The sequence below is a fragment of the Psammomys obesus genome, unplaced genomic scaffold, assembly GCF_907164565.1.
Source record: "Psammomys obesus unplaced genomic scaffold, mPsaObe1.curated_primary_1811, whole genome shotgun sequence".
Taxonomy (NCBI): domain Eukaryota; kingdom Metazoa; phylum Chordata; class Mammalia; order Rodentia; family Muridae; genus Psammomys; species Psammomys obesus.
In genome coordinates this window covers 29,977,837-30,002,768 of record NW_026585895.1, presented here as the reverse complement: position 1 = coordinate 30,002,768, position 24,932 = coordinate 29,977,837, and the positions used below count along the sequence as shown (strand labels likewise).

Sequence of the window (24,932 nt, the reverse complement as noted above, 5' to 3'; positions counted from 1 at the left end):
ACACACACACACACACACACACACACACACACACACACACACACACATCAAATGACTTCTGAATATCTTGCAAATAGTTGATGTGTTTTGATTCTTTTTCTTTAGTGCTTTACTAAAAGTACTAGCAGGTGACCTTAGAACACCTTGCAATTATGGCTTCTGCATCACCAATTGATTCAGTTTATTGTCCTGGCATTGTGGAGAGTGACATGCTAGGTCCTGTGCACAGCATCTTTCAGAAAAACTTAACTTCTTGGAGTCTGCACATGGAACGGAGCTCCCATCTCTGTATTCTCTGTTGTCTGGCATTCAGGAAGAACATTCTCTTTTTTTGAAACAGGATTTTCCTGTGTAGGTTTAGTTAGACTGGAACTTCCTGTGTACACCAGGCTGGCCTTGAATTCCCAGAGATCTACTTGCATCTGCCTCTGCTGGGATTTAAGGTGCAAGCCACTACTGCCAGGCCAGGAAGAACTCTCAAGGAAAGTATTAGAATCCTCACTGCAGCAGTGAGAAAAACTGATTTTACTTAACTAGAAGAGTGCCAAGTTGCTTGATTTTATTTCTAATTATCCAGGCTTGAGGCTGCTTAGGTGAGGGAGGGGGAGGGGGGAGACTTTTGCATTGCTGTGTCAATGCAAAATGCCCACCTTAACAGTTTAAGGGGAAAAATGTTTCTTGAGGTTCATGTTTGTCACCGGGTTGAGGACAGCATGGCAGTTTAGAGCAATCCATATTGTGACGACCGGAAGCAGAGGAAGAGAGGGAATGTAGTTGAGGGCCTAGAGACCAAGTGTGCTCATTCAGTGACCTGCTTCCTTTCACCATCTTTGAACAGAAGCAACATATTACGAATCCTTTGAAGGATTAATCCATTCACTAGGTGACAGCTCTCATGATCTCATCCTCTCTGGAAAGGCTATCACAGACAGACATGCCCAAAGGCTCATTTCACTGACCTACATGTTTTTTCCCTCCCTCCCTCTCTTCCTTTGCTCTCTTCCCCTTCTCCACTGTTATTCACTTTTCCTGATATACAGTGTTTTGTTGTTGTGATATATGATCACCTCTGGAGGACTCTGTAGTCTTTGTGCTCACTGAAGTTACCCTGAAGTAAAGTTCTTGGGTGGTGTAATAAATGGGATAGAAGATTTCATAGTTCCGCTTTTTCAGACGAAGAAACAAGGCTTTAAAACAAACAATACTAGGAGGGCTGGAGAGATGGCTCAGTGGTTAAGAGCACTGTCTGTTCTTCCAGAGGTCCTGAGTTCAGTTCCTGGCTACTAAATGGTGGCTCCCAACCATCTATAATGTGATCTGGTGCCTTCTGTTGTGCAGATGTACATGTAGATGGAGCACTCATATAAAAAAAAAAAATCTTAAAAAACCCACAAAAACACAGTACTGAATATCTACTTCAGAGCCTGTCACTCTAGGCAAGTGCTCTGCAGTTGGCTCCTCATGCCCATACTATTTGCTGCCATTTTGTAAAACGCTCATGAATGCAAAGACATAACAATAGATATGCCACATTTCAACATCTTCCCATATCTCCACTTGGCAAAACACAGGTCCGTTTCCTTTTTAGATCAACTAAAGAGAGGAATTCTGTAATTGTGAGTAGAAGCTAAAGTGTAAAGCTGTGCTCAATACGTTTGCTTGTCCAGGAGACATACATGAAAAATTTAAGATTAAGAACAACACAGATTCCTAGGTATTTGATGGATTAGGTGAAGAGAATTTGTAGTTTTAATAAGTACCCTTGCTTGCATTAGGTAAAGGACTTTGGCTGTTTGTGCATTAAGAAATAGCAATCTAAAATCAAAATCTTTGGCTGTTAAAATAGGAGAGCAAAGCATCTGGAGGTTAATTGAAAGCTTATCCCGGTGCCAATTTGACATTTCACTAGTGTGTCTAGTTCTCGATCCTCAGTCACAATAACAGCATTTATAGTGAGCACTGGGGTGGTTGACTCTGTACACTGGACCACCTGAAATCATTGGCCAACCCCATCAGGGTGGCCTCTTCATCACAAGATCAAAAACTTCAGCGTGCACCCTTACACTGAGGAAAATGATGAGTGATGAATAGGAATTAAGCAAGCCCAATTAACCCAGCATATTAGAAGATGAGTCACAGAGTATTTTGATCAAGAAAGCCCTCTTGAACTAGACTGGACTAGAAGAAACTTTTGCTAGTCTAAATAATGGAGATTATTTGGAAAAGCCTCATCACAGTTGTTTTTAGTCTGATAGCTGTAATGGAACTCTTGAGTGTCCCCCACCTCCCCAGACGAGGAAAGTGATTTCATATTGAGCTAAAGAATGCTTCAGATTTCTCCAAGAAACCATGGCTGTGGAAGGAATCTGGCATGCTGGCTTTTCAGTTCTAGTTTTATGCAGAAATGGACAGCTTTTAATGTGAGGAAAGGAAAAGGGGGAGTCATGCAGTTTTATCCATCTGTCTTTCTAGTAGTTAAAAACACTGTGTTGACCCTGTTAATTGCTCACTCTTTGTTAGCTTATGATTCAGCATCCTCTCTTGTCTATTCCAATGGCAACCTGAGAGTCTTTATGCCATGACTTTCCCTGCGCTGAGGTCCTGGACCTGACTTTCTTTCTTTCTTTCTTTCTTTCTTTCTTTCTTTCTTTCTTTCTTTCTTTCTTTCTTTCTTTCTTTCTTTCTTTCTCTTTCTTTCTCTCTCTCTCTCTCCTTTCCTTTCCTCCCTCCCTCCTTCCCTCCCTCCCTCTCTATCCTCTCTATTTCTCTCTCTCTTTCTCTCTCTCTTTCTCTCTTTTATTTTCCTTTCCTTCTTGCCTCTGAAATTACACTCCAAGCACCTCTGCCTTTGTTCCCAGGCTTCCTCATCTGGAACACTTTTTGTCTCCTGCCTTGCACACACACTCGGGATAGCTCTGTGCTGCCTCTCTTTCAACATTGAATCCAAAACCCTCTTTCTCCAGGGACATCCCTTTGATCAGCACAGTTGGAAAATGCCTCACCTCTCTTTGAACTGGGGATGCTCACATATGGCTCTTATCATATTCTACTTTGTATCATAATGCTGTGTGCTGTAGCACGAAGATGAGATTTAACACCCTGGAACTGAAGAATTGAATTTATTTCTCTTTGACTTTTTAAAATAGTAGTGTCTTCTCATATGTGTTCTGAATGCGTAAATGAATAAAATGACCATTACAATTGATATTTGTGTGAATACCTTGAAATGGGTAATCTAAATAGAATAGCAAGGTTTAAAATGTTTTGAGGCAGGGGCTTACTTTGCAGAATGCTTTTAAAATCCAATCACCACCAGAGGGACGCTTCTAAACGGCTCTACAGCGAGATTGCCTCTTCCACAGCAGTGGCTCTCGACCTTCTTGATACTGCAGCACTTTAACATAGCTCCTTATGTTACAAGATTATCTTACCTGCTACTTCATAACTGTAATTTTGCTACAATTATGAATCATAATATAATATCCGATGTGCAGGTTACCTGATTTACAGGCACCTGAAGGGGTCACGACCCAAAGGTTGAGAACCACTCTCCTATAGCCCTGGCTTCTTTACCAACTGGTAGATAAAGTAGGTAATGGTTTAGCGGTTGTGCCTCATTTTACTCCATTGTCCTCTTCTGTCTCATCGTGCTCTCTGCCCCCACTCTTATAAGTATCTCTTCTACAGGTATGCCCTATACCAACTTCTCTGAAATTTATGATTGTTTTTTTAAATAAAACAAAAATGTATGTCCCTTTGGGGACTTTGGTACTGTTCATTCCTTGGGAGTCCAGGTCTACTTGTATGAATTACTTTTTATTTGCATTAATTTGTTAGCTTTTCCAGTTTGGTGGCAATGAACTTGATCCCTCACAACTAAGTGGAGTCTGGTAAAGTCTTCATCCTTCCTCTTATCTATAGAGCAGGTCTATGCCTAGGCCGACTCACCTTAGAGGAGGCAGTTAATGAGAAATGTGATTATGAAGGTATTAGACAGCCATAGACCCAAGAGGGATATTGAATAGGATCAGCAGCATGTGCCTTTAGCGCTGACCTGAATTTGACTAATTTATACTGTTCAGCAGGCCTGCTGTAGCTGTGTTCTGTGCCGAGTGTTTGCTGTCTTTTGTGGGGTACTTTTACAAACTCATCTTTAGCTGAGCATGGTGTGAATTATCTGTAACCCCTGCCTAAAGGAAGCTAAGGTAGGAAGACTTAGAGGCTGTTTTCAAGACCCTGTCTCAAAAACAAAACAAACCTGACATTTAAATTATGAGAAAAGTGACATACATATATGATATTAAAAAGAAACTCAACTCCTTGAACAAATACTGTTTTATGTAGTGAGAATGAGTGAAGATAGAGCAGGTTTTCAATTTACTCTCATTTATTTGTTGAGATGGGGTTCAACTACGCTGTCTGCATAGAACTGGAATCTGAAGTCTTTCTGCCTCAGAATTCTAAGCAGCTGAGATAGCCATAGAATTTTATTCTATGAAATTCAAGATGAGCACGCTCATATAATATGGAAAAAAGAACAAGGGTCAGAGAGTTGGGAAGCTGAGCCTGAATCTTTGATGTAATATGTGAATCTTTCATATAGTTTAATGTGTATAACAAATGTATGTAATACATACCATTCAAAATGATGCCAGGAGGTCACCAAATCCCCTACTTTTCCATTCTCTTGTCTATATAATGCTTAATATAACTACCTACCAATAAATGGTTTTGAGTGAGTTCAGCCATATAAGGAATAAAGTGTCATTTAAAGATAAGTTAATCCTTGAGAAACAAAGTTTGGCCCTGGATGAAAGGTGATTATGTACCTGGACTAAAATAAAATTTCCTTTACTAGTGAGAAGTTTTTTAATCTGTACACGAGGGATGTATAATAATTAACAGCAGTGTGATCTCTTCTTTATCTCTATTGAGACACAGTTCATATGCTGTACTAGTTACCTGATCATTTTTGAGGAAATGTTAATGAAATGGTTCACTACGAGGTGCTTTACCCTGTTATAAAATGTTAAACACTGGTATTTTCTTTTTAAATTTATTTTATTTTTAATTAAACTATAATTCCATCATTTCCTAATTCCCTCTTTTCTCTTCAGTTTCACCCATGTCCAGTTCCCTCTCAAATTTATAGCCTTTTAACAATTATCACTATACAAACAAATAAGTTCTGCATGCTGAGTTCTTTTCATGTTGCTTTATGTTTCTTTTTAGGGATAGTCAGTTGGTATTGGATGACCAATCATAGGGCTCATCTCTGGGGAAGACTAATTCTTTCTCAGCAGTCATTAATTGCCTGAAGATTTTTGTCTAGGGTCAGAGCCCTGTGAGATATTCTCCTCCTACATTAGCATATCAACCAGTGTTTTAACTTAGAGATCTGCCTGTCTCTGCTTCTGGAGTACTGGAATTAATGGCACTCTTGGAAGAAATATACAACTGCTTAATCTTGTTCTGGCCAGTCACTGCTGCTGTGATACTAGAAAATTCTCCTGTAGAAGAAATTAAAATATGGTTTTTAAGAATTACCAGGAATATATTTTTTGAGTTGTTGAGTGGGAAAGAACACAGTAAGGACCTTTCTTTTAGAGCTGATGTATTTAAACGTTTCATACATATAAAACACAACATATATTCATTTGCTCAGGTCCACAAAGCCTCCCTCAGAATTTCCCTTCCTGATTTTGAACCTTTTTTCCTTCAGTCCTTGACCTCAGCTTTGAGTGCACCACAGTTTGGGATCTTTAATTTGAAGGCTGCTTTAGAAACCTGGTAAGGATAACATGCGTGCCTGTTTACATACTCTCGCACACCTAAACGCTAGCCACCTTTCAGCATTTAACTCAGTACTCATTTTTGAAACAAATTAGTTTTATCCAGTCTTGACTCAAATATGGCTATTTTTAAAGATAACTTATTACAAAGTGAAAGATTGCCAACACTGAAGATATCCCAAAGAATTCACTAGGCTGACCTTCTACTGACAGAAAATCTGAAAAGCATAGGCCAAGCATGGTCCTTTGAGTGATTGCTGCCTAGCCTTCAGGGAAAGCAGTCCCTCTCTGGAGCTGGGAGGACATGGATTCAGGCCTGTGGTATCACTCACTAGCTATGTTATGGAAGAGAACACTGCATATTTTTCAGCCTTGCTTTCCTCTGTGCAAAGAGATCACATGAAGGCAGAACAATCAGTCCGTCATGGTTCTTAGCAAAGCCACATTCACACTGGAGGTGTGTTTGGTCATGAGTAATGACATGAATGTGTTTCATACGGCTGGCTGTGGTACTCCTTCATACCATTTCTGCTGTTTACTTAACTTTGTGTTTCCTGCAGGAACGATTCCAGGTGAAGAACCCTCCTCATACGTACATTCAGAAGCTCAAAGGCTACCTGGATCCAGCTGTAACCAGGAAGGTAAGGTGGATACATTTCCATTCTTGGCTGTTGCTTCCTCTTTAATGGATAGAGTCCCATTACACATCAGAAAGGAAAGAGTTCTTTTCTTTTTTGTTAGTTTTTCCCAGAGCTCCAGGCATGCTTTGGAGGCCATCAACATGAGAAGGCAAAGGGGAAAAACATCTTCAGCACTTAAATGAAAACTTCCCTAAACAACAGTGACGTTCCTCTGATGGATACTGATATTGTCAGTTCCCATTGCTCAAGGCAATGAGTGAGTCCAGTTCTGAGGTGCTTAGGCCCCCAACAAAGCAGGCCTTCCAAATGCTATGCTTGTCTTTTCACATCTTGGTGTAACTTCTAGAACCCTGGAAAGTCTCTGGGGCTGTCCTCCTAGCTGCACACTGACATCCTCTGTTGGTGTTTCCCAGCTTGCTCAGCTCCAGCCCCAGCCCCAGCCCCTAAGAAGGTAAGGAGGGAATAGCTGATTTCATTCTTAACCATCTCTCCTTTTGCAAACAAGCCCTGCTTTGTGAAGCTGCACAATTGGCGTAAGCCGATGCCTTGTGGTTAAGCATGTCGCCTGGCACAGCCCCGCAGGCTGGGTCAGCCCAGGGATGTCTCAGGGCAGAACTGTCCTTGATGACTTTGTACCAGATAGCACTTGTCTTTCCCCTTGGCCTTCACAACTCCTGCTTTCAAGGCTTCTCAAGCTGAATGAATACCCTCTGTTGTACCCTGAGCCGTGATTTCTGAGAGAAGAAAAGCACACTTTTAGCTGTTTCCAGGCATCTTGCCTCACTCTTCGCTTTCCTTTTTTTTTTTTTGGTTGTGGTAGTGCCTCTCTCTCCCCTTCCACTCTGCCCTAACTTTTCTCTCTTCATTTTTCTATCCTAACTCTTCATTGCCTATATGCCCCCTTGCCAAAAAAAATGTCCTACAAAAAAGAGTAGCTCTGGTTTCCCCTGGAGGTTTCTTGAGAGTTTGTCCTATGGTTTACTTGCAGACAAGAGGGTTTTAAACGATAGAAATAATGATTGAACTTTGAGATCCAGGGGCTAGAGAGATGGCTCTGTGGCTTAGAACGCTTGTTACTCTTTTGGGGGCCTGGGTTCAGTTCCCAGCACACATGTGGTGACTCTTATTCATCTGGAACTCTAGTTCTAGGGCATTCTTTTTACCTCTGGGAACAACAGGGACACACGTGGTGCACAGACTTTCACGCAGGCAAAACATTCATACACATAAATAAATTTTTTTTAAAAGAAAAGGAAATGGAGATGCACACTTTGGTTCCATACTGAGCAATTATGTCCCATGGTTTCCCTCATCTTCTGTGAATGCCCTGGTAATATTTCTCCCCCTCAGAAATTTGATGATCATTTTTAAAAAGGTCTGTACTCATCCTCTTTTTCCTTTCAGAAAGCAATAGCTGTTTAACCCCTATGAGTTTCTCTGATTTATTTTTTGCCCGGTGCATAGAACAACCTTAATTTTAAAGGTCAGGTAATGCTGTGACAAGGAACACCTGTGAAACACACATAATAGAAATCCTATTTTTTCTTTAAAAAAAAAAAAAAAGCTTTTTAAAACTATTGTTTCTGCAAGGGTGCTCAGTCTATACAAAAGTAATTCTACTGGTTCTTTAGAAATCCCCAGACTTGAGATGGTGGTAGAGTGTTCCACTAGCACTAGGCACATTCGTATGACCTGAGTAGGGCTGGCATGGAAGTATTTATATACAGATCGAGTGAGCCCTCTCCTCATGCAACATGCAGTTCATTCTAGAAATAATCCCATATTCCAGAAAGCATGAGGTATATAACCATACTTCCAGAAACTGCCGCCTCGGCCCCTAGCCCGTACCCTCAGGAGACCTAAAGAAAACCAAACAGGAAAAAATAGGGCACCTCTTTTTAATCATCTCATTCCTTCCCAGAGCGCTTAATAAAGGAATGAGCCTGATGGTGGTTGTATCTGTCTGTTCTGACCCATGTGTCCACCTGAACAGCCTTGTTTGGTCTGTTCAAGGTCTGTCATTCATCTCAGGAGAAATGGCCTGGATGTTGGATTAGCACCCCGACTCCTTGCCGCAGTAAGATTCTGTCAGGAGCTGGCAATAGGAAAGGATCTGATCCACATAACGTAATTGTAACGCTTGAGCCCCAGAAAAAAGGAGATTTGCTTAGAATAAGACATGGCTTTCAGGTAAATGAGCTTAAAATTCTCAGCTGTGGTACGGTGTTTGGAGAGTGTTCAGATATGGCCTTTAGATTTTAGCCAGACTGCCTAGGCTGAGCAGGGTTCCTTCAGCTGTGCTCAGGGTCCTCCAATAGTCCATTCATTAATCTTTTGTTCAAATTGAATAGAAGATACTTAGTTTGCCCTTAAAAGATACCCAAGCACATTTTGTTTAGAATAGCTTTAAATGGAAACCCCTAGGGAAGGGAAGGAAGAACCTAAATTAGAGATCTCTGAGTCCAGGATTTCATAAACCAGTCTTCTCATTTTATACCAGCTTTATTAGCCTGTGTCTCAGGGAAGGCTGTGTTCATGTCTAGCATGGAAAGAGGTTACAGACCATGAAGACAGGAGTCTGGTCCTTTGCTGACTCTACATTTGTGAGTAGAAACCTATTGTGTGGCCTATCTGGGCTCAGCTGCCTCCCTGGGTTATAGCTGGCATGTATCTGTGAGGAAAAGGAGAAGCTAGGGACTGCTAGGTAGTGATTCCTTAGTAGCCAGGAATCCTCCCTGGCTCTTGCTTTCTGCTGGGTCCTACAATTTCAAGGTTTCTCTTTGAGGAGAGAAATTTAAATTTAAAATTTTGTGGATGCAGTTTAGAAATGCAAAGAGTTAACGCTCACAGCTATGTGTTAGCAAAAGTGGATGCTAAGGCTTTTCTGCATTCCAAAGTCCAACTGAAAATTGAGCTGCTCCATGGAGCATGCAGCACAGGGTGAATTTTAGTTTGTCTCAGCATCAGAAAGTTGCAAGTTACAGTGCTGAGCACAGCCATCACAGCTGTCTGATGAACGCTGCTGCTGCTGCTGCTGCTCGTAGCTCAGTGCTTTGACTCAGTTGCTTTGTCAGGCTGTGTTCCTGTCAATATGTATGTGTGTGCATATACCATCCATATCAGTCTACTTGTCTTTTCTTTCTTTTACTCTCCTCTCTCTCTCCCTCCCTCGCTTTCTCTCTCTTCATGTCCTTTGGTCAGACCTCTTTACAACTGTATTATGTTTTCAGTACTATGCTTGTGCCCTTTGTAAAAGATCATCAGGAGATGACTTCTTTGAAGCCTGAGGTATACTTAGGGACCAGTAGAGACTGCACAGAACCTCTCTGAAATGTCTTAACAAGCAGCTAGGAACTTTGGCTGTTAGCCAGGCCCCCATCTTACTTTCCTTTTCCTGTCAAATCCCTCGTTTAGTATATTCATTGCAGGGAGGTCTAGTATATCTCTCTAAACTGTCGATGGCCTTGCCATGTGTTAGTTCTTTCTTGGCAGCAGAGAGAGAACACTCCCCCCCTTATATTTGGGGATATCTCTATTTCTTATATTCCAGTGTATATTGATTACAAAAACCTAAGACAATCTTTTTAACAGTGTTTGGGAATAACAGTGACAACTACTTCAAGAAAGCAAGGAGAAGAGGAGAAGGGGCAGTAGGAGCCTGCCACTGCCAAGAAGTGTTGCTGGTCTCCTTTGGGCTACTGGTTCCCATGCATATGGCATAGCTCTTGCAACTCCACAGTCTGGAATCATGCTACCAACCACCTTCTCCTCCTTGCCTTTGGATACTGTTTCTCTGAAGTGTGGGAGCCATGACGAGTGGCCTGGAAATAGAGGACTCTATTCTTATTGCACTTGGTGGCAACAGAGGACAAGGGTCTTTCATATCCTGAGCTGTAATACACAAAACCTTTTCCAGTGAGTAAAGAAGCTTAAGAGGATCAGGCTGTAGCACAGATAGCCTGGACCTTTAAAAAACCCTTAACAGTGACTATAGTACATTGAATTTCCTTCTTCCAGAGTAGCCTGAGACTATAGTCACTGTTAAGGTTTTTGTAGGGAAAAAAATCCTCCAGAGAACTGATGGGCAAAGTAGTCCATAGTATCTTGGAACTTCTTAGATTTAAAAAATATGCGCGCGCGCGCGCACACACACACACACACACACACACACACACACACACACACACACGTATCGCAGCAGGATTCATTGAAGAAAGGACAGGGTACCTCTAGAAAGACAGGTGGTGGGTTCTTGGTAGCAAGAGTGAGGGAGGACATTCTGAATGTATGCATGTGCACATGGCCCTTCACGAGTGACTTTCTACATGACTATTCTGATTTTGTTGTTGTTGTTTTGTTTCCTTTTTTGAACGTATTAGGTCAACTCAAGACTGTTATGCTCAAGACTGCTGTCTTTAGAAGGGTCTTATTGGGCTAGAGAGTGGCTCAGAGGTTAAGAGCACTGTCTGTTCTTTCAAAGGTCATGAGTTCCAATTCTCAGCAACAACATGGTGGCTTATAACCATCTATAGTGAGATGTGGTGCCCCCTTCTGGTGCACAGACAGAATGTTGTATAAGTAATAAATAAATCTAAAAAAAAAAAAAAAGGTCTTATTACAAAGTTGGCCATCAGAGTTCATTTGTATTCTCTACAAAAGCTCTCTGTGCCTAACGCATTTATGAAAACAACATGGTTTATGCTGAAGACCTGATTTATTGCTGGGGTCTGGAACTGTTGCTTGTGTGAGGCATTGTACCAATGAGATCAGCCCCTAATAAAAACCGTGGCCACCAAATCTCTGTTGAGTTTCATGTATGCTATCATCAGTGACTCCTTGGGCAAGAACACTCTTGAAAATGAATGTTTGGGTTTCTATACACTCACATCATCCTATGCACATCTTCTTTTCATTGGTTTTACCATTTACTCTTTTATTTTAATATTTCATTGCCATGAGTATGACTATGTCTCAAGTCTGTAGTCATCCTGGTGAAACTTGAAGCTAGTGGTGGCCTGGGGTTCCTGAACAATGATGATTATTATTGTATATGTGGGACAGGGAAAGTAATCTACTTTAGGATATTACATGAAGCAAGCAATTCTCCTTGTCCTTTCTTGTTCTTTTTCTCATGACCAAGATTTGTGTGCTTTTGAATAAAACAAAAGAAGTATGAGAAATGCACTTTAGAAGACAACATAAATTTATTATAAGTAAGCTACAGTAGCATCAGGCACTAAGGTCATATTTTGTTGAATTATAGAAATTCAGAAGGCGTGTTCAAGAGTCTACGCAAGTGCTAAGAGAACTGGAAATTTCATTAAGAACCAACCACATTGGGTAAGTGTGCTCCTATAATGTGCTAGTACTAACATTTTATGTTGGAAAGTGACTGAATTGTACCTAAGCACTGAAAGACCAAGGTTTTGTTTGTTTGTTTTGGTTTTTCAACACAGGGTTTTTCTGTGTATCAAGAGCCATGGCTATCCTGGACTCACTTTGTAGAGCAGGCTGGCTTGACCTCACAGCGATCTGTCCACCTTTGCCTCCTGAGTGCTGTGATTAAAGGCGTGTGCCACCACGTCTGACTGAAAATCCAAGGTTTATTTGAGAGGAGTCTTGGCTGGTTCCCTAATCACTGACTGTAAGAATCAGTAGAGGTGGAATGGGTAGCCCTTGACTTGGAGCCCTTTCTAACAATTCTGTGCTTACTTGCTTGAATCAAGTAAACATGGACAGATGATGACTAGTGTTGGCTTTGTGTATATGTGACAGTGCTCTAGCAGCTGAGGAACACTTAAGAATGGGTGTAAACTGAGGTCCTTGAACTCTCTCAGCCTTCAGCTGCTTTGTCTTTCCTTAATTTCTTCCCATTCAAAAGGAATGGAAACTGTAGTGATGTTGTCTTACCTTCCGCTTCTTTGCATTTGAGCCATGAGTTGAGTCTCTTTACTTCATGTTAGACACTTGAGACTGTGAAGTATTCCACACAGGGAAAATGAAGTTCATAAATCACTTCACGAAATATTCATGCAGCACCATGGTTGCTTCCCCCTTCTTTCTGTGCCGTAATACATAGCACCTCGTTGTCAGGTGGTTTATCTTCATGGCACTCTGACACCAGTTACCTTATTTTGCACTCTTGGTTCTTCAGAAAGTACTGGTCTTGCTCTGTAGACAAGTCTTTCTTTGTTTGGCCTCTCAGTAACCAGGCTGGCTTCAGACTCAGAGCAGTCCTCCTGTTTTAGTCTCTCAAGAACTAAGAATTTAAACATGAGCAAAGTATAGTATACCATTGGGTAAGTTATTTATATTTTCTGGGTTTTGGCTTTGTGAGTTTACTATGACTGAAGACTATAGGCTTGAGTATATTTTCAAATGTTGCCCTCTGACGTTGTAGGTCTGTTGGACTGGAGTTGTTTGTCAGTATTCTACTATAGTTGTACTGAGTATTCTGTGAAATAGATGTATGACATGAATAGCAATTTACTTCTGCCCTAGACTTATTGATATAAGCTATTAGATGTTTAATTAGTACAGTTATTTCAGATTTTTAAAGTATGGAAATGATAGTCCCGGATCTAGTTGGGAGACTTTGAGGTAAAATGCTCAAGGTAGAAGGCTACCTTGTCATGCCTATCACCTTCAGAACCAACTCTTCATAAAATGAACTGATTCTTGGCTTTGTCTTATAGAATGGACTACAGAAAAACAAATAATAAAATCATGATTTTGAAATTGGGAAAAATTGTTGAATCTTTCGTTTCAAAACTTAAAGAATTAATGACTAAAGATGATTGCATGAACTGCAGGAAGTCCACAGCTATACAGCCAGTTCTTTGCCTCAAAACACTCTGGTTTTCTTTTCTGAATGTTTTGCCTAGCAAACCTTTCTGAAAGCATTAAGGCAATTGGGGCTCTGGGGTCAAAGCCCCGAGGCTTGTCTGTCTCAGGATGAAGGTGGTGGTAGTTTACGACTGTACACATGGACTTAGGAAATGATATAGCTGCTTCTACTTATGAGCTAGGTCTAGATTTCATTTGGTAGGGCCCAACTCTATGCCTTGACAATTCTCAACTGAAAATGGTAGAATAAGTTGCAGCATTCTTTAAGCATTGCTGCGGTAATGTGAAATTGACCATCACACAGTAGAGCAAGACGTTCATTTCTAATTGGGAGAAGAGAAGAGCCCTTGCAGTCTGCAAGCAGTTGGAGAGGTTCCTTAGGTTACAATAAGCATGCTAAAAGATGCTTTCTCCTTTTGTCTTCACCAGCTGAGAGTCTCCTTTGCCCACCCACCCAGTGGCTACAATTAGTGCACAAGTTCACGTTGGATGAAACGACACACCAGGATTTTGACCTTTCTTGATGATTCAAACTTGAATCAGTTTCTTCACTCTCTCAACTTACTGCTTTGACCTCATTTGATAGGAACTAGTTCTGAAGAATTACTAAATGGTGAAAATTATCAATTGCTACCATAAGGAAATTTGATAGGCTACGATCCATACGTCTTTTTTTTTTACTCTGGATAAGACAATAGAAAGGTAATTAGGCACCTTTATTCAATGAAGAGGTCTTGATTCAGGCTTTTGCCATGACTTCATTTATTAATTTGATCTTTAATAAATTTAAATTAACACAAGCTCTCTGCTCTCACTATGTCAACTAAATTAATCTCTCATCTGTTAAATGAGAGTAGCAGTTCTTGGATCATATGAACGAAATGCTTGGATCTGATGCTTCAATATAAAACAGCTTGTTAGATTCACTGAGGAGAATATCTACAAATAATTCAACAACAGTTTATAGCATCTTTCTGAAGAATTCCATGTGTAGAATATGACCTTGTATACCTAAAATCGCCTGAGCACTTAGGAGATTATGATTTCCAGAAATTAAAGGCCGAAATTACACTTACAATCCATTTTTTTCCTGAAAAAATATTTTCTTGGTTCATGCCTGGGTTTCAAGGTTAAAGTTGTGAGTGAGTTTTGCTGAGGTAACATTTTAAGCCACAGCTTTGTTGAGTGAAAGCTTGATTCTGAGTTTCATATAAACCTAAAACTCTATAAATGGAATGACTTTTGAGAAAGAAAATTAATTTCTTGAGCTATGTTGAAATAAGACTTTGGCTAGGAATAATCCCATTTACTTGCTTTTAAGAGTTATAGCATTGGAGAAGAATTGGGTTATGATTTACCCAAACCCCTGAAACTACTTGAAATATTTTTGAAAAGAACCCAGTACCATTACAACACACTGGCAAGCAATATGAATGGGCAACAGCCAAGGTACCTCAAATCTCTGGGCAACCGCTGTGGTGGTGAGGGTGAGCTGGAGAGCTTTGCTAGCTTTAATCCATGGAACTGTGGTGTTGGTGATTTCTTTTAATACCACTGCCTATAATGATGGAAAATTACTTTTCAGTCTGAATACAAGGTCACAGACATTGTAAAAGACTTCACTTCACTTCACTAGTAGGTGGTTGAGACCACAGGCACGTAGAACGTAGCAAATTGGCTAGGGCCAGGGGGAGTAGATAGAAAGAAAAGGCAGTGCGGAACTGCTTAGGGAAGGCGTTTTTTCCTAGTCTGTCAGGCGTTCTATGGGTCGGTGATGGCTAGAGCTGGACCCGATCAAAGAGAGAAAAGAATGGTCAACACTCTTCTAAGATGTATACAAATTATGTGTGTATGTGTGTGGCTACTCTGTGATCACTTCATTCTTAGATGGTGCTGCTTTGGAAATCATCATAGTCACAGTCATTTTGTCATTTGGTAGGTGTATTGATTGCATTATTTCACAAAAAAATGTTTGTTACTGCTCTGTACCTCGAGCCACTCTTATGTATATTGGGAAACTGAAGGGCAGCTGTTAATTATTTTATTCTACTCCATACCAGTAAGAAGCACTTAAGACTAGAACCAGGATTTGTCTACATCTAAAGCCCATTATTCATACTAACAGTTCCCAAACTTTTTGACATTCTGGACTCCTTTATTCTAGCTAATCATTTTGGAGTACAGTAAACTATTGTTGCTTATATGAATTTAGTCTAGTAATATTTAACATTAGAAACTAAAATTGACAAATTGTAAGTTTATTTAATATATAATATTTGGAAGCAAACTTTTAATATGTAAACATAAACAATGGTATGAATATTAGCACATATAACATTTCATGAAATATAACTAAATAACAAAAATTTACTGTAAAGAATAGCTTTACTTATTTTCTCATAAAAATTCTAGAGACTCTTTTTTTCATTTCTTTGCAATAGAAGACAGCTGGGTGTTCCTGACACTGCATTCAGCTTGTTTTGAATTTTATTTTTGTTTGGTGAGGCTGAAGAACATTTGGAAAATATGAGTTCTTAAGTGGCTTTTTCAGATAGATGTAGACATTCTTCTGATACCTCTAAAGTTCTCTGAGTGAAAATGCCCGAAGGCATTAATAATGTACTGTTAAAATCTTTTGTATCATCTGAAAATAGTGAAAATTTGACTTCTTTCTTTCCTATTTGTATCCCCTTGGTCTTTAATAGTCTTATTGCTCTAACTAAGAACTTACTGCTCTAACAGGTACTATATTGAAGAGATGTAGAGAGTGAGCAGCTTTGTCTTGTTTCCTGATTTTAGTGGAATTGCTTCAAGTTTCTTCCCATTTAACTTGATGTTGGTTAAAGGCTTGCTGAATATTGCCTTTATTGTGGTTAGTGACCCCAAAAATTCTACCAGAGAATTCCTACAGCTGATAAACACCTTCAGCAAAGTGGCTGGATACAAAATTAACTAAAAAAAAAAAAAATCAGTAGCCCTCCTTTATACAAGCGATAAATAGGCCAAGAAAGAAATTAGGGAAACATCACCCGTCACAATAGTCACAAATAATATACAGTCTTCATGTAACTAACCAATCAAGTGAAAGAACTATGACAAGAACTTCAAGTCTCTGAAGAAAAAATTGAAAAAGATAACAGAAGAGGGAAAGATCTCCCATGCTCATGGATTTATAAAAGTAACATAGTAAAAATGGCCATTTTACCAAAAGATTCAATGCAATGTCCATCAAAATATCAACACAATTCTTTACAGATCTTGGAAGAAGAATTCTCAACTTCATATGAAAAAGAAAGAAAGAAAGAAAGAAAGAAAGAAAGAAAGAAAGAAAGAAAGAAAGGAAAGAAAGAAAGCTCAGAATAGCAAAAAAAAAAAAAAATCCTGTACAATAAAAGAACTTCTAGAGATATCTCCATCCCTAATCTCAAGCTGTACTAAAGAGCAATAGTAATAAAAACTGCATGGTATTGACATAGAAACAGAAAGGTTGATCAATGGAATTGAATTGAAGACCAGAAATAAACCCACACACCTATGGACACTTGAGTTTTTACAAAGAAGCCAAAACCAAACCATTCAATGGAAAAAGAAAGCATCTTTAACAAATGGTGCTGGTCTAACTGTATATCTGAATGTAGAAGAATGGAAATAGATCCACATTTATCACCCTGCACAAAACTCAAGTCCAAGTCAACCAAAGACCTCAATGTAAAACCAAACACACTAAATCTAATAGAAGAGAAAGTGGAGAAGATCCTTGAACTCATTGACACAGGACACAACTTCCTGAACCGAAAGGACACCAATAGCTCAGGTGTTAAGATCAACAATTAATAAATGGGACCTCATGAAACTGAAAAGCTTCTTTAAGGCAAAGAACACTGTCAATAGGTAAAATGACAGCCTACAGACTGGGAAAAGATGTTCCCAACCCTACATCCAACAGAGGGTTAATATCTAAATTATGCAAAGAACTCAATAAATTAGACACCAACAAACCAAATAATCCAATTTAAAAATGGGGTTCAGAGCCAAACAGAGAATTCTCAACAGAGAAATCTCTAATGTCTGAGAAACACTTAAAGAAATGTTCAGGATCCTTAGTCATCAGGTAAATCAAAACGAGTCTGAGATTCCATCTTACACCCATCAGAATGGCTAAGATAAAAACTCAAGCAACAACACATGCTGGTGAGGTTGTAGAGAAAGGGGAACACTCCTTATTTGCTGATGGGAGTGCAAATTTGTACAACCACTTTGGAAATCAATTTGGTGGTTTCTCAGAAAATTGAGAATAGTTCTACCTTAAGACCCAGACATATCATTCCATCTTACCACAAGGACACTTGCTCAACTATGTTCATAGCAGCTTTATTAATAATAGTCAGGAACTGGAAACAACATAGATGTTCCTCAACCATTGAAGATGGGTGGAGGGAGGGAAGTGGGTAGAAGAGGGGATAGAAAGAGGGAGCAGGAGTGGGGCTTAGGAGGAGGGAGTGTGGAGGACTTGAAAGACTAGGTGAGAGAATGGAAATCAGAGGTAGGGAACATCTCTGGGATTTGCCAGAGACCCTGGACAGGGGAGGCTCCAGGAGGTTTATGGGGGTCACTCTAGCTGAGACTTCTTTCTAGCAGCTGGGGCTATGGAGCCTGACGTGACCACCCCCTTTAGGCAGGAAGGATTTCCAGTGTAAGGATAAGGACAGCAACCCACCTACCAAACCTTTGATCCAAAATTTGTGCTGCCTACAAGATGTGCAGGGACAAAGATGGAGCAAAGATTGAGGGAAGTGCCAACTAAAGACTGACACTACTTGTGACCCATCCCATGGTAGAGAACCTGATTCTATTAATTTTGCTCTGTTATGCGTGTAGACAGGAGCCTAGCATAAGTCTTCTTGAGAGGCTTCACACAGCAGCTGATGGAAACAGATGTAGAGACCCATAGCCAAACATAGCACTCAGGGCATCACGTGGAAGAGTTGGGGAAATGATTGAGGGAGTGGGAGGGGTCGACAAGTCCACAGGACCTACAGAATCAACTAACCTGGGCATGTGAGGGTTCACAGAGATTGGTCCAGCAACCAAAGAGCATGCATGGACTACTCCTAGGTTCCCCATACATATGTAGCAGATGTGTAGCTTGTTCTTCATGTGGATACCCTGACAACTGGAGTGGAGCTCCTTTCTGACTCTGATGCTTTCCTTTGGATCCCTTTTCTCTAGCTGGGCTGCCTTGTCTGGCCTCACTGGGAAAGGATGCGCCTAGTCCTGCAGCAACTTATTGTGCCAGGGTGTGTTGGTACCCATGGGGTCTTCCCCCTTCTCTGAGGAAGGATATGGGAAGATGGGTTAAGGGGCATGTAAGAGGGGGTGGGACTGGGAGGTGCAGGCCTGCAATCAGGATGTAAAGTGAATGAATAAATAAAATTCACTATGCTGTCTCCTGCCCTGAGTATATGTTTTTACTCATGGATCCTGTAACGTGATTCCTGAACTGATCTTTTGGAAAGCAGACTCACCGAGGCTTCTGCTCTTTCCAGTGTTGAAACATGTCATTCTACAATTTGTTGTTGTTGTTGTTTAAGACAGGGTTTCTTTTTGTAGAGTTGGCTGTCCTTAAACTCCCTCTGTAGAGCAGGCTGGCCTTGAACTCACAGTGATCCACCTGTATCTGCCTCCAAGTGCTGTAATTAAAGATGTGTGACACCACTGCCCAGCTATAATATTTTTAAAAATCATTTTTGTTAATAACCACCGCTGCCATCAGGATACACTTTTAATCATTATGAAGCTATCAAACTAGTATAAGTACTGGTTTTCCTAAATTCTTAATTTCATTTAAGCTGAAAGTTTATTAGTAGTGACACATATTATGTTTTCCCCAAAGCAACAGGCTGACTTCATTCATTTTTGAGGAAATGTCTTTCAAGTCCCTCAAATGTTATCAGCACCATTTGTAAGTCATTTTTACAAAAATGGTTCCTCCCTTACCAAAAATGACTCCTCTTGTGCAGTCTTGCCCTGCACAAGACTGCCCAGGTGCATGGGTAGGCAGCAGATGTTTTTCACATGGCTTCTAATTTTGTCACAAAGAACAGAAAGATGTGTACTCACCATCCATCTTTAATAAATCACTTTACTGAGGATATTCTTCAGCAGAAATGCTTTTGTCCCATCATTGCATTGGGTGAAGGATGTGATAAATAAATCCATGTGTTGCCTCAGCACTGTTACCTGGTCTCCTTCGAATCGAAGTGTGTCAGGATCACAGGGTCAGGTTTTTTGTTTGTTTGGTTTTTGATCAGATTTTTTTTTTTTTTAAAGTTTAAACCCAAGGCTTTGTATGTATCAATACTTCTGAGAGGTATGCTGAGAGACCTTGCAGGACTCCGAACAGTGATGGGTACACTTTGAGAACTGTGCACAGTACAGTACTGGCTTTGGCTGACTCTGGGTGATGCTGACCTCTCTCTTGTGCCCTGATTTTTCAGCAGCTTTTGTTCCAGCCAGCCATCTGACGATCAGACTTTCCTCTTCAACAGCCTGGCAAAGGGAGTAAGACGTCTCTCTTTTGTTCATCTTGCCATTTGCTTGAACTTGGATGTTGTATATCAGGAGGGGGTTTTTAAGACTTCATTTTCTGTATGAAGAAATTTGCCTCTAAGATTTTGGGAGGCAGGGAGAACAAAACTTTGAGAGCACATTGTGAGCAGCGTGTACTTCAGTTCTGACTTGTTTGCATGTAAAGTCTTTCTTTGGCTACAGTTTTTTCCAGAACACTTTCTCATTATCCCTGTCTCTCCAAGCTTCCAAGCATCTGATTTGGAATTTGCCTAAACTCAAATTTATAACATATGGTAATCACATTTGAATTTGCAAGGCACTTAGGAAGTAATACATGCTGTCAGAGTCAGAAATAATTCTGTTTTCCAAAACCTATAATCACTCAATTTGAAGCTGTTTGCCTATTGGCAATGTATAAAACAGATTAGAGCATGCACAGAGAGGAGAATGGAGCTCCACAGATGTGACAGGCTCACTGTATGATCAAATGCAGAAATTAAGGCATGAAGTGTCCATTCCCAGCCCCCATCATTTTTATTTTATTTTATTTTTTTGTGCATGGGGGCAGGGCATATGGGAAGATCAGAAGACAACTCCTAGCAGCAGTTGGTTCTTTCTTCTGCTGTTTGGGTCTCAGGGATTGAATTCATGAGGCAGAGTCTTTACCTGTTGGGTCAAGTCTCTGGGCCCCATATTTCTTTTGGTCCCTGATATTTAAGACACCCCTTTAACATCTGCCACTTTACATCTTTTCCCATTTTCTTTCCTTCCTCTTACAGTTCTGGATGATCACTCTGGACTGTTCTCACCCATGCTGAATTTCCCTGTCAGAAGGGGTTTCTACCAAGAGGATGGGAAAAGAGAGAGGCTTGACTTTTCTTATGATCCGTACACTTACTATGGAGCGACTTAGCTAAATGAGCATCATTGACAAACGAGGCAGAATAATCAGTGGTGAATGCATTATGTCTCAGTCTTTCCTAAATCACTTAGGTTATTGAAGTGACATTAAATATCCAAGGAGGATCATGCAACCTTAGGACCAGAATCCATTTTGTTACATTAAACCAGGGGCAAGTTATGCCACTTTAGGGCCTAAGCAGCAGGTTCCAATCTCACTTTGAAAATTACCTCTCTGGGGCTTTTGCTCATAGTTAGCAAATGGGACATCAATTAGCATGTTGGAGTAAAGAATCAAATTAAACCTTTGCTTGCATCAAAATCTGCCACACATGTTAGCATGCTGAATCAAAAGATTCATAGACCTGCCATTTTTGGCTATTTCCTGCTTTGTTGAAGGTCAAGTTCCTCGTGTCTGGGTCAAGTTTCCTCCTGTGCAGGTTGTGGCCGACTCTCCTGTCTACATGAGATGGTGGTGCCGGTGAGTGCATAGTAGCAGGAACTCATGGCACCCTTGGGTATCTGTGCTCTTTGTGGAAGTGTCTGCAGAAGGAACCTCAATGGCTATTCTAAACTCCTGCATTAGTGAGCAACCAAACAGAATAGTGTACAGTAGGAGCAGTGGAGAAGCAAAGAGGAAGGATCGAAAGGCCACCACAGGCGTTCACAGAGGTGCTAGCATTTTCAAGCCCCCTGTCAGTTATAAGAAATATGTTTTCCCCGTCTGTTTCTAAGCTTCTGACTGTCGTCATTTAAAAATGTTCATAATTTAAAAATGGAGACTTTGCTGTTTAGGGGGAATTAACAAGTATCTGGAAGTGGTTGTGGTGAGATCCTATGTGTAGCTGTCCTAGAAACTTCTGCCTCTACCAGAAGACAGTCCTGTGTACTGTGTTTAGGTCTATTAACAAAGATGTTTTGTGAGACCCAACAGATGGGGTTCCTTTGCTGATGTTGACATTCCAGGCGCCTTTTAAATGTTTGTTTATACACAGCTATGGTTAAATGCACAGCTTTTGTGGTAGCTCACTGAAGCACTTAGAAGAATGTAAGTCAGGGTGTCCAGTTTTTCACCTTCCTGCCTGACTCCTGATACTTCCTGTATACCTGGATCTGCACCATCAAGATGATGAAGGGCCAAAGAGAGGAAACAGAAGTAGTAGACCAGAAAATCAACCAAACAACAAACAAGGCATCTGGAACCTACTAGATTCTTATTGTACCAGAAATCTCTCAAGGTACTGCTCTTTCTTAGACATGGGACCATTGTTGGGCTGCTGCTTTCCCAGCTAGGAAGTATGGCTTCCACAGTAGCTGTGGTGCAGCCGTAGCTGGGCAGCCTTTTGACTCAGTGTTCCCAGAGTGCTACAACTGCTTTGGATTTCAGCATGTTCCCGTGGCTCTTGCGTTATTACAGTGAGTGCAGCCATATTTTCTACCCGTCAGTTCTTGGAGCTTCAAACACTGAGTGATGGATTCTTCTGATATACCCACAGAGTCCTTGATACACACACACACACACACACACACACACACACACACACACACACACAAAATACGTACAGAACACACACAGTCCCTGGTATCTGCATAGTTTCTGATGAGGAATGCATGGGGGGGGGGAACTGTGTAAAGTCAGGTGACAGAATTTTGTCCTCAGGCTTCAAAAATGTGGATTCGTTTGTCTTTTGGAGTCATTTTGGACAGCAAATACAAATGTGTGGCTATTCTTGGCGAACTGTAACACAGCACTCAAATGCAAGCTAAAAGCTAAAAGAATCTTTGAAAGTATTTGTCATGTGTTATCCCTGCTGATGGTCTGTGGTACCTGCTGTCTTTTAAAGGCTTTCATAGTCGTGGAAAAAATTAAGCAAGCCGTTATCCCTATTGAATTTCCAGAAGGCCATAAGCATTGGCCTCTCATTGGTGGTTTAGTGGTTTCTTTAGCTGGGTATGCCAAAAAGGAATGAGCGTAGATTTGGAGTCAGGCCTAGATCGCAGTGGCTACAGTACCATGTCCTTAGTCTGCCTTATTCTTTGTCTAGTCTTGGTTCTTTCAACAACAAGGCTAGCGTTCACTTATGGTTGAAAAGTACATTTAGACAAAGTGCTTTTGTTAGAAACCTCTTTGAAATAGCTTGTCTTAAAAGTCTTTAGACAGTCAAATACAAGGATGGGGTTATTGTGCAAGTGTTTCTTTGCTCCTTATCCTCATGAGTGACTCTTCTTTCCTTCCTTCCTTCTTTCTTTCTTTCTTTCTTTCTTTCTTTCTTTCTTTCTTTCTTTCTTTCTTTCTTTCTTTCTTTTCTCCTTCCTTTCTCCTTCCTTTCTCCTTCCTTCCTTCCTTCCTTCCTTCCTTCCTTCCTTCCTTCCTTCCTTCCTTCCTTCCTTCCTTCCTTCCTTTTCCTTCCTACCTTTCTGCCTTCCTGTCTTCTTTCCATTCTTTTTCTTTCTTTCGTTCATTTTTTGAGACAGGGTTTTATCTGTGCAGCCTTGGCTGTCCTGGAACACATTCTGTAGACCAGGCTGGCCTCAAACTCAGAGATCCTCCCAATTGCTGGGATTAAAGGCATACACTACCCCTGCCTGTCATAATCTATGGTTTTCATACCCTGTCCAGACATGCCTACTTCTTGTGAAATAGTCAAGGCCTTCTTCTACATTTCCTTTCAGACTTTGGATGTTTTGAGGAAAAAAAAAAAAAAACAAACTATTCACTATATCCTTTCCATAGACCTATGATCAATGTCAACAGTGATTTTTTTTTTCTTTCCCCAGATGGGTCAGAGAGTTTTTGAATGAAGAAAACAAAGGCCTGGATGTTCTTGTGGAGTATCTATCTTTTGCTCAGTATGCAGTCACGTAAGTAAACTTAGCTTGGTTGCACATCAGTTTCATATGGTGAAGATGTAGCCCAGTGGTAAAATCACATACCTCACTGAGGGCAGAAACCCACAAACCAATGTGGGAGAAAGTTTAAAAAGATTTATCTTTGATTTTGTATCTAAAGAGAAATCACACAATTGGTATTAGAAATGCCTTTAAGGCAGAAATAAAACAGGTGTGTAAAAACCACCTTGAAGACCTATGTCCTGTGCTAGGGATCAAATCCAGGACCTGATTTGCTTCTGAGTTGTAGCCACAGTGCAAAAGAATGACTTCCCGAGGGCTTGAGTCACATGAATCTATGTGGTAGAACATTAGAGTGATGTATGATACATTGCTGAATAAACAGAAGAAATAGCAGAAAATGAGTGTCCTTTCACCTTTTATTAAATTTTGCTGTGCTGACGACTGAAGCAGGACCTGGCCCATGCTAAGTCTGTATTGCAGCACTGACCCACACCCCAACCTTGGGATACAGCTCAGGTGTAGGTCTATATTAAAGCCTTTGCCTATCGTGTGTGAGGCCGTTGGTTCAATCTCAGCACTGAGGGGAAATGCTATAGGTGTATTTTGGCAGATGAACAGATAAAGATGCAATGTCAGACACCGGTATAGTGGCCCTGGAGGGTGGAACCCTGGTGGTCTCTTTCTGCTGTCTGTGTATTTGCAGTCTTTGGTTTCCTGCCACATGTAAAAGAACTTGGAGCAGGGCAGGAAAAAATTAAGTTGCCTAGTCATAGTATTCCACATGATTCTTCATGTTCATGACTTCTGGGATGGCCTATAATAAGACTTCAACGTGTACAGTTGAATGAGACCTTCTCCTTTCAACATTTATCCTTTAATCAGGAAATAGTTCAAAATCTATAGATAGTCTCACATGTGCAGAGTGAGATAGTCATGATGCTGTGTTTTTAATTAGACAAGAAGATGCTTCAATCCAAGAGCTGTTTGTTTTTCCCCTTGTTGTGGTGTTTATTATTATTATTATTATTATTATTATTATTATTATTATTATTTTAAGATAAGCTTTCAAGACATACATAAGACTAGCCTTAAGTATGTGGTAATTTTCCTGCCTCGACTTTGTGAATGCACTGTTTTTTTGTTTTGTTTTGTTTTTTTCAAAGGCAGACATATTTCCTTTTATTTCATGTATATGGGTATTTGCCTGTATGTATGTATGTGTATATATATATATATATCTATATATATATATGTACATATATATATATATATATATATATATATGTGTGTGTGTGTGTGTGTGTGTGTGTGTGTGTGTGTGTGTGTGTGT

General features: G+C 40.4%; 1 protein-coding gene across 3 annotated transcripts in view; it reads left to right on the top strand.

Annotated features, from left to right (window-relative positions):
* The window catches only part of Fmnl2 (formin like 2), a 286,190-nt gene that overhangs the window by 171,872 nt on the left and 89,386 nt on the right, over positions 1-24,932 (top strand). For all 3 annotated transcript variants that reach the window (XM_055600033.1, XM_055600035.1, XM_055600034.1), the window contains exons 3-5: positions 6,353-6,433; positions 11,697-11,773; positions 23,528-23,611. In XM_055600033.1, coding sequence (XP_055456008.1) covers positions 6,353-6,433; positions 11,697-11,773; positions 23,528-23,611 — 242 coding nt within the window. The remainder of the gene's footprint in view (positions 1-6,352; positions 6,434-11,696; positions 11,774-23,527; positions 23,612-24,932) is intronic.